This window comes from Malaclemys terrapin, chromosome 9, assembly GCF_027887155.1.
Source record: "Malaclemys terrapin pileata isolate rMalTer1 chromosome 9, rMalTer1.hap1, whole genome shotgun sequence".
In the NCBI taxonomy this organism is placed as follows: Eukaryota; Metazoa; Chordata; order Testudines; family Emydidae; genus Malaclemys; species Malaclemys terrapin.
Genome location: NC_071513.1, coordinates 4,392,094 through 4,408,104, shown reverse-complemented (window position 1 = coordinate 4,408,104; position 16,011 = coordinate 4,392,094). Strand labels below are relative to the sequence as shown.

Genomic DNA, 16,011 nt, shown 5'->3' with positions numbered 1-16,011 from the left:
CTGGATTGGACAGTGGTAGGTGCTTCAGAGTGCCTTGATTGGTGCAAGTGCTGTAAGAGTGTGAAGTATATCACTGAGGATTAGAGTTCTAAAGCCATTTAATATTCAGCAGCTATGTAATTCAGCAATGTGGGATCCTCTTGAAGAGGTTGATGAGGTTAATGTTGAGCTGTGGTTTTAACCTCACTATATCTTTTCCTTCTGTTTACACTAAACCTAGAAAGAATGTATTATACCTTTATTCACCTTAATGTCATGGAGTATTTTCATAAACATTTTAAACACTCTGACACAGGTCTTTACTTTTGTCGTTAGTATGTAAAATGTATGGGTTTCATAACTGTAGCACCAGACTTTCTAATGTGTTGTACCAATACTACTGTATAGCTTTGTATTTCACAGTAAATTACAATGCTGTTGTTTCCAATCTTTGTCCGAAAGATTTCCCCACTTTAAAGGGCACTTAAGCAGAACGTCCAAAAACTAAAATAAGGGGCAGCCTTCAGTTCATGTAGAAAGATTCAGAAGTGGATATCCTCAAGAACTACTGTCTAGCAAGCAGCCAGCCCTTTGATAAAAAGGTGCAGCTAAAGTGATTTCAGTCATCACTCACAAAACTCCATAAACAGCAAAACAACAGCCCGTGGCCTAAAGCTCACTGATATTTACACACAGTATCATATACGTCATGTCAATTAATTCAATGAGGTCTAACATACTATAACACTACTATAGTTTAGGCAGCCCACTAGACAAAAGTTAAGATTAAAAAAAGTACTCTCAATGCAAACAAACTGAAATACATGAGAAAAAACAATGTACCAGTTACAAGTGACATTTATAAGCCTACTTCTAGCAGTAACGATCATGCTAAAAAATATGGCATTTGGGACTCTGACAATATTCAAGCTCAATATATACTCTAGCCTGAGGCCTGTAAGGAACATTAGGATACTAAAGGCCTGTATAGTAAGACTATAAATAGGGTTTTCAAAAGTGAAGCATTTTGAATAAATGTTACCATTAATTTTTCAATTGTTAAACCAATACTAATCAAGGATTGATAGTGGTTTAAAGAGTGGAGGGCAGATCTTCAGCTGGTATAAACTGTCACAGCTCTGCTGACTTCAGCAGAGGAGCTGCCCCTCTCCGACACAGCCACAAAAAGACTTCAGATTATTAGGCTAAGCAAATTTGGGGCATTTTGCATTAAAATATTTACCCTCAGTCATGGGGCACATCAATCACTGCCTGACTGGACCTTCCTCCTGTTCACTCTGGGAATTAGCTCAAGGTTGACACCCACATGTGCAGTCTGCACATTGTCACTTTTTCTCTGCAGTCTGCCTGCAGCCCCTCTCACAGCATCCTCTTTGTGACTCGGCCCTCCAGCCATGTCCCTATCAATGTTCCCCTGACCAGGGGAGTTTAGCTCCTAGTCCAGCCACTTCCCCAGTGGCAACTGTAGTCAATTGTCTTGCCACTTCCCCAGTGGGGAGGACCCTGGCCCACCCACTACTCAACATCCCAGATATTCTCCAAATCACAGTCACTTACTGCATTCCTTTGCTTCTACTATCACTGCATTTCTCTGGGCCACTTCCCTGTGACCACAGCACCCTCCTCACTGCAAGCAGCCCATCTAGAGCTCCTTCTCTTCTCCCCGGGTTCCTGCCTATCCAAGATGCTATAGGGTTACAGCTTACTCCAGACACAATCCTCCCTCTTCAAGCTCCAAGCAGCTACTGAGCCTGCTGTTTCCTGAGGCTCTTTTTATATGGGCCCGCTGGGCCCTGATTGGCCACTCCTCACAGCCCCTCTCCTATTGGCTTCTTTTCGCACAGTCTCTTAAGGGCTCTATTAACCCCTTACTGGGCAGTGTGGGGCAGATGCCCCATCACACTCTCCTTCCCTCAAATAGGGGAAACAATACTATAACTTATGTTAAATATGTGTTCATCCTGCCTACTTTATCAAGACTGGTTCGCTAAGACACCCAGTCCATGAACAAAATATGTGGGAACAAAATAGCACAGTGCTACAAATTGATCTACTTACTTTTTAATTAAGTTGGATTATATGCATGTTTCATGCCCCTCCCTCAAGGACAAGCTTGCTGGAGGGACATGAAACTTACACTTAAAAATCCTGCACACAGTACAATACTAGGCACTTCTGATCTGGGACTAAAAATTAAAACTGGCCTCCCATGTCCTTTAAAACCATCAAGCAAATTGGGATCCTTACTGTCCCTCATAAAACACATTCACACTTAACATTCTTCCCAAAGTGCTGCATGGAGCACTCTGGCCAAAAAGGATCAGAGAATAACTTTTGTAAAGGCGGAAGATAAGAGGGAGAGTCAGCCAGTTCCGCTGTTCAGTGGTGCTTACAAGGTAGAAGGCTAATTTTCATTTTTGGCCTCAAGTTGGATATGCTGCTAAATTAACGTACTCAAATTTAAGTGCACTTGAAGCGCTTGCCTGGTAGGGAGTAGGAAAGGAAGGAGAGAGGCAGTAAAAAGGATCCTTTTGCACTGGAATAGGTGCTGTTTTAGTGCACAAAATGAGGGCTGGAGAGTGGACGAAGCAAGGTTGCTGCACAGCAGCACACAGGACAGGGCTTAGACATGGGCAGGGCTGGCCTTATCATGAGGCGAACTGAGGCGGCCTCCTCAGGTGCCAGACTGTTGGGGGGCACCACTAGGACCCAGACTGCAGAAAATTGTGTCTGCTGCGGGTGCATATGTATTCTCTCTGCTCTAGATGCACAGAGATGGTGGAGTGCTGTGCTGGAGGAAGGAGGGCACAAGAGACATAACAGGCAGGCAGGAGAAAAGGTAAGAGGGAATAACAGAAAGCAGCAGGAGGGGCAGTGCAGTGCGGCGTTCGGCGTGGGGGCGGGGTTCTGATGGCGCGGCGCTCGGCGGGGGGTGTTTGGTGGCGCGCCGCTCCATGGCGGGCGGGGGGTGTTCGGTGGCGCGGCGCTCGGTGGGGGGTGTTTGATGCTCCGCAGGGGGCGGGGTGTGTTTGGCGGCGCAGCACTCGGCGGGGGGCGGGGGGGGTGTTCAGCGGCATGGCGCTCGGCGGGGGGTGTTTGGCAGCGCGGTGCTCCGCAGGGGGTGGGGGGTGTTCGGCGGCGTGGTGCTCACGCAGGGGGGCTTCAGCGGTGCAGCGCTCCGCAGGGGGCGAGGGGTGTTTGGCAGCGCGGTGGGGGATATTCGGTGGCACTCCGCGTTGGGGGGTTCAGCAGCGTGGCGGGGGGCGGGGGCTGTTCGGCGGTGCGGCGCTCGGGGTTTCAGCGGCACAGCACTCAGTGGGGGGGGTGTTATGGCGGGGCACTGCTTTTTTTTGCTGCTCGGGGCGGCAAAAAAGTTAGAGCCGGCCCTGGTTGAGAGCCACTATAGCTGGCACAGAACAGCAGTCATGAGTGAAAGAAGAAAACCGCCCCTCTGGAGCAGCATTCAGAAAACAAAGGAAGCTTTTCTATCTATCTTTGTGTCTATGTATCTCAGGAGTTCTCCTGAGATACATAGACACAAATGTTCCCGGTGAGCCTTCCAGCTCCAGTGAGGATGTGAGTGGTGAGCAGATGCCTGATCTTCCAGTTAGTCAGAGTGCAGGTGACCTGGCAGCTACTGCAGCATCCATATCTCCATCTCAAATGGATGTAACCAGGCACATTCCTGAAGAAAAGTGTAGATCAGAGAAGAGTTTGGTGGAGGCGCAAGAAACAGCTGCTGCTGAGTTTAGTTCCTTAAGTCTAGATGATCCAGGACTGTGGACCCACTTGAGCAGTAGCCTGAGGGACTTCCTTGTACTGCATGGGCCACAGCAAGTGAAAAACTTCATGTTTCCCAAAGACAATGAAAATAGAAGTTTCCATCCAACACATTATTGGCATCAAATCCCCAATGGTGACAAAGTGGAGAGGCCATGGCTTATATACTCAAAACCCCAGAATGCTGAAGAAGACCTACACCAGCAATACAGGGCACTAGAGACAGTGTTGACACACGATGACATGTGTGATATTGATGCGAGTGATTTAGGTGATGAACTGAAAGCCCTTTCAAGATACATTTCAGCAGGATTAACTCCAAAGGCTGTTCTGGAATATATGTGCACAAATAAGCTGACACCCACTTTCCAAATGCTTTTGTTGCTCTGTGCATACTTCTAAAACTTCTTGTAACAGTTGCCAGTGGAGAATGCAGCTTCTCCAAGCTGATGTTAATAAAAACACATCTACGCTCCACTATGACAAAGGAGAGGCTGGTTGGCCTTGCAACCATCTCAGTAGAGCATGAGCTGGCGGAGACTGTGGACCTTCAGCAGGAAGCAGTTCAAATCTTTGCAACCAAGAAGGCACGGAAAGCACCACTTTGATAATTCAAACAGATAAAAATGCCAGTGTTTACTATGCAGACAAGAAAAGTTACATTTGCTGTTCAGGCGTTTAAAAGTTAAGCGTTACTTAAAATTTTTGAACAAGGCATTTTAAGTTGTTAGTTCTCCTTTATTAGGGTAGGTAGCAGAGCAGTACCATGAGAGGAGTAGAACAGGAAGAAGTCAGAATTGAGACCTTTAAAAATTTTGGCCCAAGTGAGGGGGTATGGCGGTATCATTTGAGCTCCCCGCCTCAGGTGCCAAAATGTTGTGGGCCAGCCCTGGACGTGGGACAGAGTACAAAAGCCCATGGAACATATCCACATTCACTCCGCAGTCTCCCTCCTACTTCCAAGACACCAACCCATTTCCAAACTTAACTATTCAGGACAGCCATCAGAATCTACATGATTAAATGCCACTTTCCAGGACCAGGTTTTTGATTCTCTCAATCTGCTGGACAGCAGGGTTCTTCCCAGCCTGCTTTGGAAGTTTGGGAAAACCACTCAGCCCCCATTTACAAAGACATAGCCTCTACCCTTAGGATGGGTTGCTTCTATATTTTTACACTTGTATTTATTTATTTTAACTAGTTATTCTAGCACTTAAATAAATTAGCAGAAACATTCCCTAGTTTAAGGTGGCTTTCTGCACCCCCTCTAAGCTATTCAGAAGAGCATTCATCCAAGGTATAAAACTATGTTGAAACTTTGGGAGTGGAATGGACCACTCCAGTAGAGATGTAATTTCCATTAATTTCCTCAGTGAGAATGCATTTACTCTTAGAATGGAGGGACGGGCAAAACCTGGCCAATATCTTTGAAATGGGTTATTTTTAAATGTATCCCCCCTTATAAATATGAATAATGGAACAGAAGCCCAATAGCCTTTAAAAATCACTCATCTCCTCATATAGTCGGGGTGGGGGGGATTTTCTTCTCAACCATGTGCTTTAGGTTCTTGATTAATATGAATCGTGTAAACAAAACTTAGTTTTAGTGCTTATCTCTGCAGCAGACTAGAAGCAGTCTTTCTGTCAATCAGCTTCTGAGTTCTCCCCCTTTGAAGGAAGGTCAATAGAACACAGCCTTCAAGAAAATCCAGCAGGTATCACTAGTGATAACTTCTATACAGAGAAGAGGACAGAAGTTACAAAACGAGAGAGAGCAGAGTGAAAAAGAACTTAATTGGTTGATGTAAGAAGGCATTTGTCTCCAGAATCAAGGTCTGTCTCTACCGATGATAGGACACAGAAAATGACAAGAAATCTACAGTCCCAGCAAACAATCCCCTTCCCCACTAGGAAACAAACCTACTTATCACAAAATAATAAGTGTTGGAGATGCACAATATAAAGTACTTCACACTTTATTATAGTGTGTATTATTATTATACATTCCAGCTAAATATTTTGGGTTGCAGATATACTTGAGAAACAAAAGATCAGAGTTAAAGGAAGTATTTTTTCACACAATGCACAGTCAACCTGTGGAACTCCTTGCCAGAGGATGTTGTGAAGACCGAGACTATAACAGGGTTCAAAAAAGAACTAGGTAAGTTCATGGAGGATAGGGCCATTGATGGCTATTAGCCAGGATGGACAGGGATGGTGTCCCTAGCCTCTGTTTGCCAGAAGCTGGGAATGGGCAACAGGGATGGATCACTGGAAGATTACTTGTTCTGTTCATTCCCTTTGGGGCACCTGGCATTGGTCACTGTCGGAAGACAGGATACTGGGCTAGATGGACCTTTGGTCTGACCCAGTATGGACGTTCTTATGTTCTAACTTTTTGGGTGTTATAACATATAAACAAGTAATACTTATTGCTTGGTTGAAGGTTTAAATGAGCTCAGTTCAAATTACATACCACTTGCTTGACTGATATAAGTTACATTTATAACCAGACAAAGCATGAGACTTTTCAGGGAGAGTAAATATATTTAGGTGATAGATTTATAGACACTCTTAGCCAAAACAGGTAAAATGCTATAATAAATTAGATTTTAGATGTAGCAGTACCCCAATATTTGACATTCTAAAAACACATAAGGCAACAATTAGTTAATAGTCAATTCATCATCTGGAGTGAATAGAACTGCATGATTCATTTATTTACCCAATTAAAATTCAAGAAAAATGTTACAATGAAGAGGAAAGAAACCATAGGAATTATCCTACACCATTCTAGATTTCTACACTTCTGCTCTCAGGATAGTTTCTGGAATTTAGTTTTTTCAGCTTTTGAGAGGAATCCTTTTGAGCCAAAATTAAAATGAGAATGTAAGTGACTGTGTATAACACATACTTTATTAAATAAATCATTCATATTCATACTCTCAGTAGAGAAAGACCGTAGTTGTAACACACAGACTGTTTAGAAAAAATTCACTAACTCCTCTCACATGCAGGTGCACTATTTAATAATTAAACATTTAGTAGTAATATTATTTCAAATTAAGGTATAGATGTACAACCTTCTCCAAAAATCAACACATAATTTTAACATGAATTTCCAAGAGATTTTAAAGAGAAAAAACTTTGTTACAACAGTTATGCGCAACAATATAAACTGCAAACCAAATGCTATAGTAACAGCAACATGATTTTTAGCAAACTGTAAGAAAGTAAAATCTGGGTACAGCAGATTTTAAAGGTTCTAGTGGAATTATGCTTCAGAGCTGTGTAGACAGTACACCCTGCTGGGTAATCAAAGGACCTGCATGTGATATTGTCTAAACTAAAGGATTGGTACTGTGGCAGTGGATACACCCGTACAGACATGAACTATCACAGGCAGACCAAACAGAAAGAAAATCAGAGATACAAGTCAGGACATTGTAGCATTTAAGATGACTGGAACATGTCAGAATTTGTTTATTCAGCATTTGTCAATTCATACATCTAAAGAGTGAGGGATACAGAACCCAACATTCAAATTAAGTATCAAAGCAATGATTTATCTCAATACAAACTACTGTTTCCTCTCTACAAAGCAGTTCTCCAGGAGAAAGGAGATGCATATTACTGCAGGAAGGGTATAATGGATGTCAGTGGCATGAAGACTCACAGGGACGCTCTTGTCAAAGAATCAAGGTACAATTTCACTCAAACAAAACTCTGAACAAGGCTATTTTAAAACTAGATAGTGTTTTACTGTCATACGTGACTGCCTTAAAACTTAACAATAAAAGATCAACATTAAACCAAGAAGCATTTGAAAAGTAGAAAGTCAAGTAAAACTGCAAATATAGTTACTAGGGCTTTTTGACTGCAACTAGCAAGGATTCTCTCTCCTTGTTTTATTTTAAAGAAAATCTACTCTCAGATTGTCAAATATATTAGATAATGGTTGGGCTGAAAAATGCATCCTAAGTATTTCTAAAGCCTTAACATTCTTAGCATGCAAAAGTTTTTCATCACTCAGCTCACTTTTAACATCCTCCAGTTCTTTTTGTATGTTTCTTATTTTTAAATCATAATGCAGTTTCACCTTTTCTATGCAGGCCTTATTTCCAAGATCATGTTGCTGTTTTAACTTCTTAACTTCTTGTTGTAAATCCTTGTTCTTTAGATCCAAACTCTGAATTTCTTTTCTTGCCTGAAGCAGCTCTTCATTTAAGCTTCTTATGTTTGCTGATTTTTCATGTAAATGTTGTTTTAAGGCTTGAAGCTCAAAATCTTTTTTTAAGCTGTCCTTTTGAATCTGCTGTAATTGGGTATTTTTGCAGCGAACCTCTTTTTTGGAGTTTAGAAGTTCTTGTTCAGCATTTTCAAAGTCCACTTGTATTTTTTTGCATTTAGCTTTCAGTTCCACTAACTCTGCATTCAAAGTGGACAGCTGAAGTTTCAGAGAAACTCCTTCCACATGGTTCTTGTGCATTTCTTGTCGCAAATCTGCTAATTCCTTTGCATTCCAGATACAATGACCCTCTGTTTTCTTTAAGCTTTCTTCAGTCCCAACATCTAAATTACCAGCTCCACAGCAGCCAGAATCCTCTTCTGTTTCCTTCTTTGAAATGTTTATCTTTGCACCTACTATGTTTGGTTCATATTCTCGTACAATGAGTTTGGAAAAACAGTCTTTCTTTTTGAGGCTTTTTTCTTCTTGAAAATTTTTAATTGCTCTATTGTAGATTTCTTCCACTCTCTTTGCTCTCGCTAAAGCCAATTTTTCAAACATCAGAGATTCAGGCTGATAGGCTTGACTAAAAAAATCTTGTGCACTAAAATGAGGAGAAAATAACTTCTCCACCCAATGTTTATCTTTGTTCTCCATTTCTATGGTTTCCATTGCCTGTTAGTAGAAAAATAAAATCAGTAGCTGAAAGAACACATTTAAACTTTGATGTGAAGCTTCATCTGAAAGAAACTAAAATTATTAGTAATTATAATTTGTAAAAATGTAGAGGGCTAGCTTCAGGTACCTTTACTCATGTTGGGTGGCACCTTACTCATGACTTCAGTGGGCCTACTTGTGGAGTAAGGTGCTTTTCAACATGAATAAGGATATCAGAAACTGGTCCAAAGTTACTAGTGTCATAACATACTAACTATAGGGAAGCCCTGCTCTGTTTTAACTGTCTATATGAAATTATGACAAGTTTCAGAGTAACAGCCGTGTTAGTCTGTATCCGCAAAAAGAAGAACAGGAGTACTTGTGGCACCTTAGAGACTAACAAATTTATTAGAGCATAAGCTTTCGTGGACTACAGCCCACTTCTTCGGATGCATATAGAAATTAAACTACCGGTAGATTGCTTTGAGGAAACAGTTTAGAGATTGTTCCTGTTAAAGAAGAGCTTATATTGTTCTTATATGGGGCAAATCCTAGTTTTTAAACCAGGTAAATTTTCTATTGCCTGTAATGAGAGATTTGCCTGAATGTGGATTGAAGAATATGAATCATATTTTCTTTGTTTGTAATTGGGTATTTTTGTTTTTTTTAAACTGTATCACTAAAACTCTTTAAAGGTGCTTATTCAGTTAACATCTAGACAAGGATCTGAATATGAGACACACCACAGTAGGTAAATGCTAAGTGTTTAAAAATTGTGGAGATGTAGTGCTTATTAGAATAAATTACTGAAAAGCTGCACATAATATGGAGAGACTATACATAGACTTCCTGCAACTCTGAGAATTGCCCTGCAAAATTCCTGATATTCCAGTCCTCATCCTCTCTAAGCACAGACTATCAATTGTGTAGCAACAGTTAGTTTTGCTATGAGAATCTATGTTTTAGGGACAACAATAAGATTCCCAAATACTTCTCACTAGAGACTAAATCAGAATTTGACTCAAGATCGCCAGAGGAGAAAGATTTATGGATTAATCCACTGTGCTATTTACTCCATGTTTCCCTGCACTATCATCACTGAACTAAGATGAATCTAGGGTTACGCATGGTGCTAGGAATATTTAAGACAGTTACCATTTTTATTTGGATTTACATTGAAATCCAAGAATAACATGAGGCAAAATATATTGAAAAGAAATTATGTCAGTTAGCTTCTCTAATGATTTGGCTGTCTAAACATATTGAAGAGTTTTATAAAACCAAGTAGGAATATAAATTGAATATGGACAAGCTATGTCTCAGGCACAAGGGATAAGTTTGTGGAGTAAGAGAGGTAATAATGATACTAGAATAGTAAATGCACTAATATTTCACTGATTCAAATTCAGAACAGCTCAGTAATGACTGAAAGATCTCCCTAATTCAGAGGTGTCTCATGTCTCAAGGATTTTCTCATGGAGTCACACTGAATATGACAATAAGGTACTGAATACATAATAAATTGAAGCTTAATTACTACATGAAGGCTGTATTCTGCACTTGATCTTTGTACAACCTCCCACTGACATTAGGCCGCGATCTGCCATAGATTGAGAAGAGTATGAAGTTCTAATTTTTTATTTTGGAATCAGGCCTTCTCCAAATAAGTTTGACACTCGTGATGTAATGGCTATTTGATGACCTATGTGAAATGAGCTTGGTGGCCTCAGTCTAGTTCCTCATGGACAGATGTCCATGTCACAGCGAGACCATCACTACAGCTGTTGCCAGTGACTAAAAAAACCTGGAGAGAAGGGACAGGGATTGGCTCAAAGAGGCCAGCAACTTTATAATCAGTTACCCTATTTGAGGTTGTCCCTCATCAGTGTTGAGGTACAGTGGCAGGGCCGTTTGGGTAGACTTACTACCCATTCTGTAGATAGAAGTCATCAATCTCCAGGATGGGAAATGGGCGACAGGGGATGGATCACTTGATGATTACCTGTTCTGTTCATTCCCTCTATGGCACCTGGCATTGGCCACTGTTGGAAGTCAGGATAGGGGGCTATATGGATCTTTGGTCTGACCCAGTATGTCCGTTCTTATGTAATGAATGCTGTGGGACATAAACCTGTTTTGGATGATTGGGAATTTCAGATCTTTGAAACAGTACTGTATCCTACATTGAGGATGAAGAATTTCATGCATATTTACGTGATATTTTAAATCTCTCTTTTTTAACTCCTGTGTTAAATCGTCCCATGTTTAGCACCACTGAGAATCATAAGAACAGCCGTACTGGGTCAGACCAAAGATCCATCTAGCCCAGGATCCTGTCTACCGACAGTGGCCAATGCCAGATGCCCCAGAGGGAGTGGACCTAACAGGCAATGATCAAGTGATCTCTCTCCTGCCATCCATCTCCATCCTCTGACAAACAGAGGCTAGGGACACCATTCCTTACCCATCCTGGCTAATAACCATTAATGGACTTAACCACCATGAATTTATTCAGTTCTCTTTTAAACGCTGTTATAGTCCTAGCCTTCACAACCTCCTCAGGTAAGGAGTTTCACAAGTTGACTGTGCGCTGTGTGAAGAGGAACTTCCTTGTATTTGTTTTAAACCTGCTGACTATTAATTTCATTTGGTGACCCCTAGTTCTTGTATTATGGGAATAAGTAAATAACTTTTCCTTATCCACTTTCTCCACATCACTCATGATTTTATATACCTCTATCATATCCCCCCCTTAGTCTCCTCTTTTCCAAGCTGAAAAGGCCTAGCCTCTTTAATCTCTCCTCATATGGGACCCGTTCCAAACCCCTAATCATTTTAGTTGCCCTTTTCTGAACTTTTTCTAGTGCCAGTATATCTTTTTTGAGATGAGGACACGCAGCACATGCCTGAAGAACTATTATTATTTACAAACTGAAAGAGTGCATAGGCCAGATGGAGGGAGGGACGACAAAGGGGACACAAAATAATGTTGTTGGACTCGATGCAGTGATTTTTGAAATTGTTGGAGAAAAAATTGGGTAAGCCAGGCAGATGTACTGAAGCTGCAGACAAAGGTAAATCACATGCCATCATTAAAGCCCCAGTGCTTCAAACTGCTCCATTCATGCACATATGAAGCCCCTTTGAATTCAATAGGAGTCTGCCCATGTGGCTGCTCAGAGGATCAAGGTCATATTTAGCAAGTGATCATGAGAACCAGGACTTTGGAGCGGAACCCGGAGCTGGAGCGCAGAGCAGCTCCGGAGCAGTGGAGCTGCAGGTTTTTGCCTTGAGCTGGAGCAGAGCCGGAGCACAGCTCCAAAGCCCTGATGAGAACCATATAAACTATGAAGAAAGAGAAAGTGGGGAATATTACCTGGAGCTGGGAGATTCTTGACGATATTGTCTAGCAGAGGTGAATTTTCCTGGCATTCCTTTCTCCAACAATATAGGAAACTTTAGGACAGAGACCCATATTAGCAGTCTGCCAGAAGCCAGAGGGCTTGGGCATTCCAGTCCATTTTAAAACCAAACTGAGTTTGCACAGCCATAATGTTTGTTCATATTTTTATTCCCTTTAAAAGATAAACAGAAACTGTTTGTTGAGAAGGTTCAATGGGGGAACAAATGCCTCCTGCAGGTAAGCGGGTTTGTCCTCACCCTGTGGTTACCCATCATGAGTTTGAGGGTGATAAATGACCCAAGTTCAGTGGATACCCAATGTCACAGCAGCACTATCCCGCATCAAAGGCTGTAACCACAGAGGAAGAGGGGGACTACTGCTGCAGAGGGGCTACCCAGCACCCGACATGACTAGGACTCAGAGTTAACAGAGCCATAATAATGGTAGGAACATCAAAGGGACAGAGTGCTACCCAGTGCCCCAAGCTGTAGCAGAACCTAACTCGATAAGGTTGAGACACCCTCCAGCACCTCAGGTTATAAGGGAGGGGGCACCCAGCACCCCAGGCTGCAACCCCTTTGGGGGGGATGACCCAAGGACCCCAGGCTGTAACTCCTTAGGGTGGGGACCAGCACCCCAGGCTGTAACTCCTTAGGGGACACACCCAAGGACCCCAGGCTGTGTAACACCTTAGGGTGGGAGCACCCAGCATCCCAGGCTGTAACCCCTTAGGGTGCGGGCACCCAGCACCCCAGGCTGTGTAACTCCTTAGGATGGGGACACCCAAGGACCCCAGGCTGTAACCCCTTAGGGTGCGAGCACCCAGCGCTGGGCGGACACCGGCACTGTTGCGTGCGCAGTGGGGGGCTCTGCCCACGCCTGGCACCGCCGGCCGGCAGCCCAGCCCAGCCCAGCCCAGCCCGGCCCTACCTGGTGCCGGAGGCGGAGCCTTTCCCGCGGGGCCGCAGCGGCGGCTGGTGCGAGCCGAGCGGCCCGGCGCGAGTCCCCCTAGCAACGCGGCCTAGACAAGCGGGGCCGCCAGGCCTCAGCTCCGCCCCGCGGGGCGGCCAGGGGAAGCGGCTCCCCTCGCACTAACTCCTTCGTGGGGCACGGTGGCTGCCGGCAGGGACCTGGCGGGCGTCCCCCGGGCCGGGCGGGAGAGGAGGGGCTGCCCCCCGGGTCCCTCGTCCTGCCCCCGGCCCTGCCAGAGGGGCCCCAAGTGCAGGGACCGGCCGCAGGCGGCCCCGCTGTTCCCTCACGGGCAGGATCCCCGGGCCAGCCTGGGGCAGGTGTGAAGCCGGCGGTGGGGCCGGGGCAGAGGAGAAACCCAGAGCTGCTTCGTGTGGAAATGGGGGCCCAGGCGTGAGGACAGGCCCAGCCTGCGCTGAGCAGCGGGTTGGACTCGACCAGTGGCTCTCAAACTTGTGTCCTGGTGCCCCCTTTCGCATAGCAAGGCTCTGAGTGCGACCCCCCCCCCCCCTTGTAAATTAAAAACACTCTTTAATATATTTAACACCATTATAAATGCTGGAGGGAAAGCAGGATTTGAGGTGGAGGCTGACAGCTTGTGACCCCCCCATGAGGGGTCCCGACCCCCAGTTTGCGAGCCCCTGCACTAGATGACCTCCTGAGGTCTCTTCCAACCCCCATCTTGTATGAAGCTGCCCAGGGCCCTGTTTACAGAGAAATGCAGCCACATTACTGCCATGCTCAGACAGCTCTACTGGCTCCCACATTCATTTGAAGATTAGTAAGTAATTGCCATTTCCTAAAAACTCCTCCATGGATTCGCTCAGCCCTTCTCATCTACTCATCCACACTTCAGCTCCTCTAGCCCTGGTAATCTCGGTCCCACCTCACTAGGTTCTGTTGGAACTGGAGAGACCTCCTCTTTTGCAGCTTCTGCCATCTAGAACAGCCTTCTTGTCTCTGGGCCTCAGTGATTCTCCATCTTATTTCCAAGAGCCTGTTTTTTTGCTGTCATTTCTAATTTCTCTTTCACGCTGCTTATTTAGCTCTGCAAGCATTTTTTTGAAACATACTGTACAAGACAGTTTTTTTTTTCCTCTTACTTAATTGGCCTCTCAGAGTTGGTAAGACAACTCCCACCTGTTTATGCTCTCTGTATGTGTGTATATATATCTCCTCAATATTTATTCCACTCTATATGCATCGAAGAAGTGGGCTGTAGTCCACGAAAGCTTATGCTCTAATAAATTTGTTAGTCTCTAAGGTGCCACAAGTACTCCTGTTCTTTTTGCGGATACAGACTAACACGGCTGCTACTCTGAAACCGTACAAGACAGTGTATCACAATATCCAGATTGAATATTAAGCTGTGTTTACACGAGATTTCAGCCATCAGTGGCCACCCACTGAGGTAGCTGCCCCAGTGCAAGCAGGGAAAACTGCTATAAATTATGATTTGCACCAGTGCATTTTAGCCCAGTTTCAAACAGAAATAAACAGCATTGATGCAAATTGCTTATAGCAGTTTATATTGTTTATATGAGGGGTGCAACGATACTGGTGGCTGGGCACTGATGGATATAACAGGGACAAACTCCCAGTAGAGTTCTTGTACCATCATGGTGCCCTAGCCACACATCTCCATATGGAACGTCTCACTTTCTTCTATATTTTCTACAATCCATTTAATGTAAACAACTTGGTGAAATCAGAAAACATCACTATCTTGCTGTTCACATTCTCTTCCAAATATATTTAAACAGCACCAGCCCCAATACCAACCTCTGGAGGCAAAGCTATTCATCTCCATTGTGAGGAGCAGCCATTCTGTATGACTGTTTCCTATCACTAACCAGCTTTTTGATCCATGACAATACTTTGCCCTTTACTTTGTTGTCAGTTTATCTTCTCTAAATCTTTTATGACCGCCCTTAGTAAAAGCTTTTTGAAAATCCAAGTATATTTTATCCCCTAGGTCTCCAGTACTTACTATTTTATTAACTTGAATCAAGTCAGGGAGGCATAATTTTGCCTTTGAAAATCAGTATTGGTGTGATCTTATCAAGTAAGGCTTATCCAAGTATTGGACTATTTTATCCTTAGATTCCAAGTACCAAGGTAAGGCTCACCAGTGTATAATACCAAGAATTGCCCCTGGCTTCTCTTTTTTTAAGAGAATAAGTACCCTGTTTATAATTTTGCAGCCTTCTGGAACAACTGTGGGATTTTCCAATGGCCAACTTCTTTTTCCAAGTGAGCCAAGTTCAATCTCACTGTTACCAACCCAGTCTTCCAACAGGCAAACAAATATAAGACAAGATGGATGCATCTGAGGTCATCAGAACAGTGGCATATGTTGGACTATGTAATTGTATGGTCTAAAGATATTAAAGATGTGTACATCAGTCACTCTTTGAGAAATGCTGAATGCTGCTCAGACCATTGGCTTGTGTGAGAAGCATCATGTCGCTACATTTCTCACCAAAGCATTCCAAAGATTCCTCAAACCATCCAAGAAGATCAATGTGGCTGCCATGAAAGACCCCAGCAAACAAATGAAGTTGAAACAGAGTTGGAGATTGTGTTAGCTGATGTCCCAGAGAACTCCACAGATGTTGAGGCAACCTGGCAGAAGCTCAGAGATGTCACATATAATGCGGCATCCAAGGTTCTTGGCTTTGTAAGGCAGAAACACCAGGACTACATCTTGGACAAGAAATCAGTAATGAAGAAGGCCAGATATATCAGGGCAAACATATACTACAAACCCGATTAAGACTAATGAAGAGTCACAGGTAGGAGCAGAAGGCTGCAGAAAGTGGTTGACATGGTGGGAGTGATCTGTCGTTGTGTTGGTCAGACAGCCCTCCTCCCTCTACCCCCTCCCCCCTCAAAAAAAAGATTTTTTGCAAAAAAAAAACAACTGTGGCTAAATGTTAGAAAAGGTAAGCTGGATTGCAACATCTGCTCAAAA

At 43.5% G+C, this 16,011-nt stretch overlaps 1 protein-coding gene across 1 annotated transcript; it reads right to left on the bottom strand.

Moving 5' to 3' along the window:
• Positions 1–6,677: 6,677 nt before the first annotated feature.
• CCDC160 (coiled-coil domain containing 160) lies at positions 6,678–13,131 on the bottom strand. The gene is made up of 3 exons (XM_054039773.1): positions 12,999–13,131; positions 12,042–12,240; positions 6,678–8,683 (listed from the first exon to the last, which is right to left on the bottom strand). Exon 3 carries the CDS (start codon positions 8,678–8,680, stop codon positions 7,694–7,696), a length of 987 nt encoding a protein of 328 aa, XP_053895748.1. The 5' UTR covers positions 8,681–8,683; positions 12,042–12,240; positions 12,999–13,131; the 3' UTR covers positions 6,678–7,693.
• Positions 13,132–16,011: the final 2,880 nt, after the last annotated feature.

Excerpts from the sequence above, each read along its gene's own strand:
- CCDC160 (XM_054039773.1), bottom strand. The coding sequence starts at position 8,680 with ATGGAAACCATAGAAATGGAGAACAAAGATAAACATTGGGTGGAGAAG.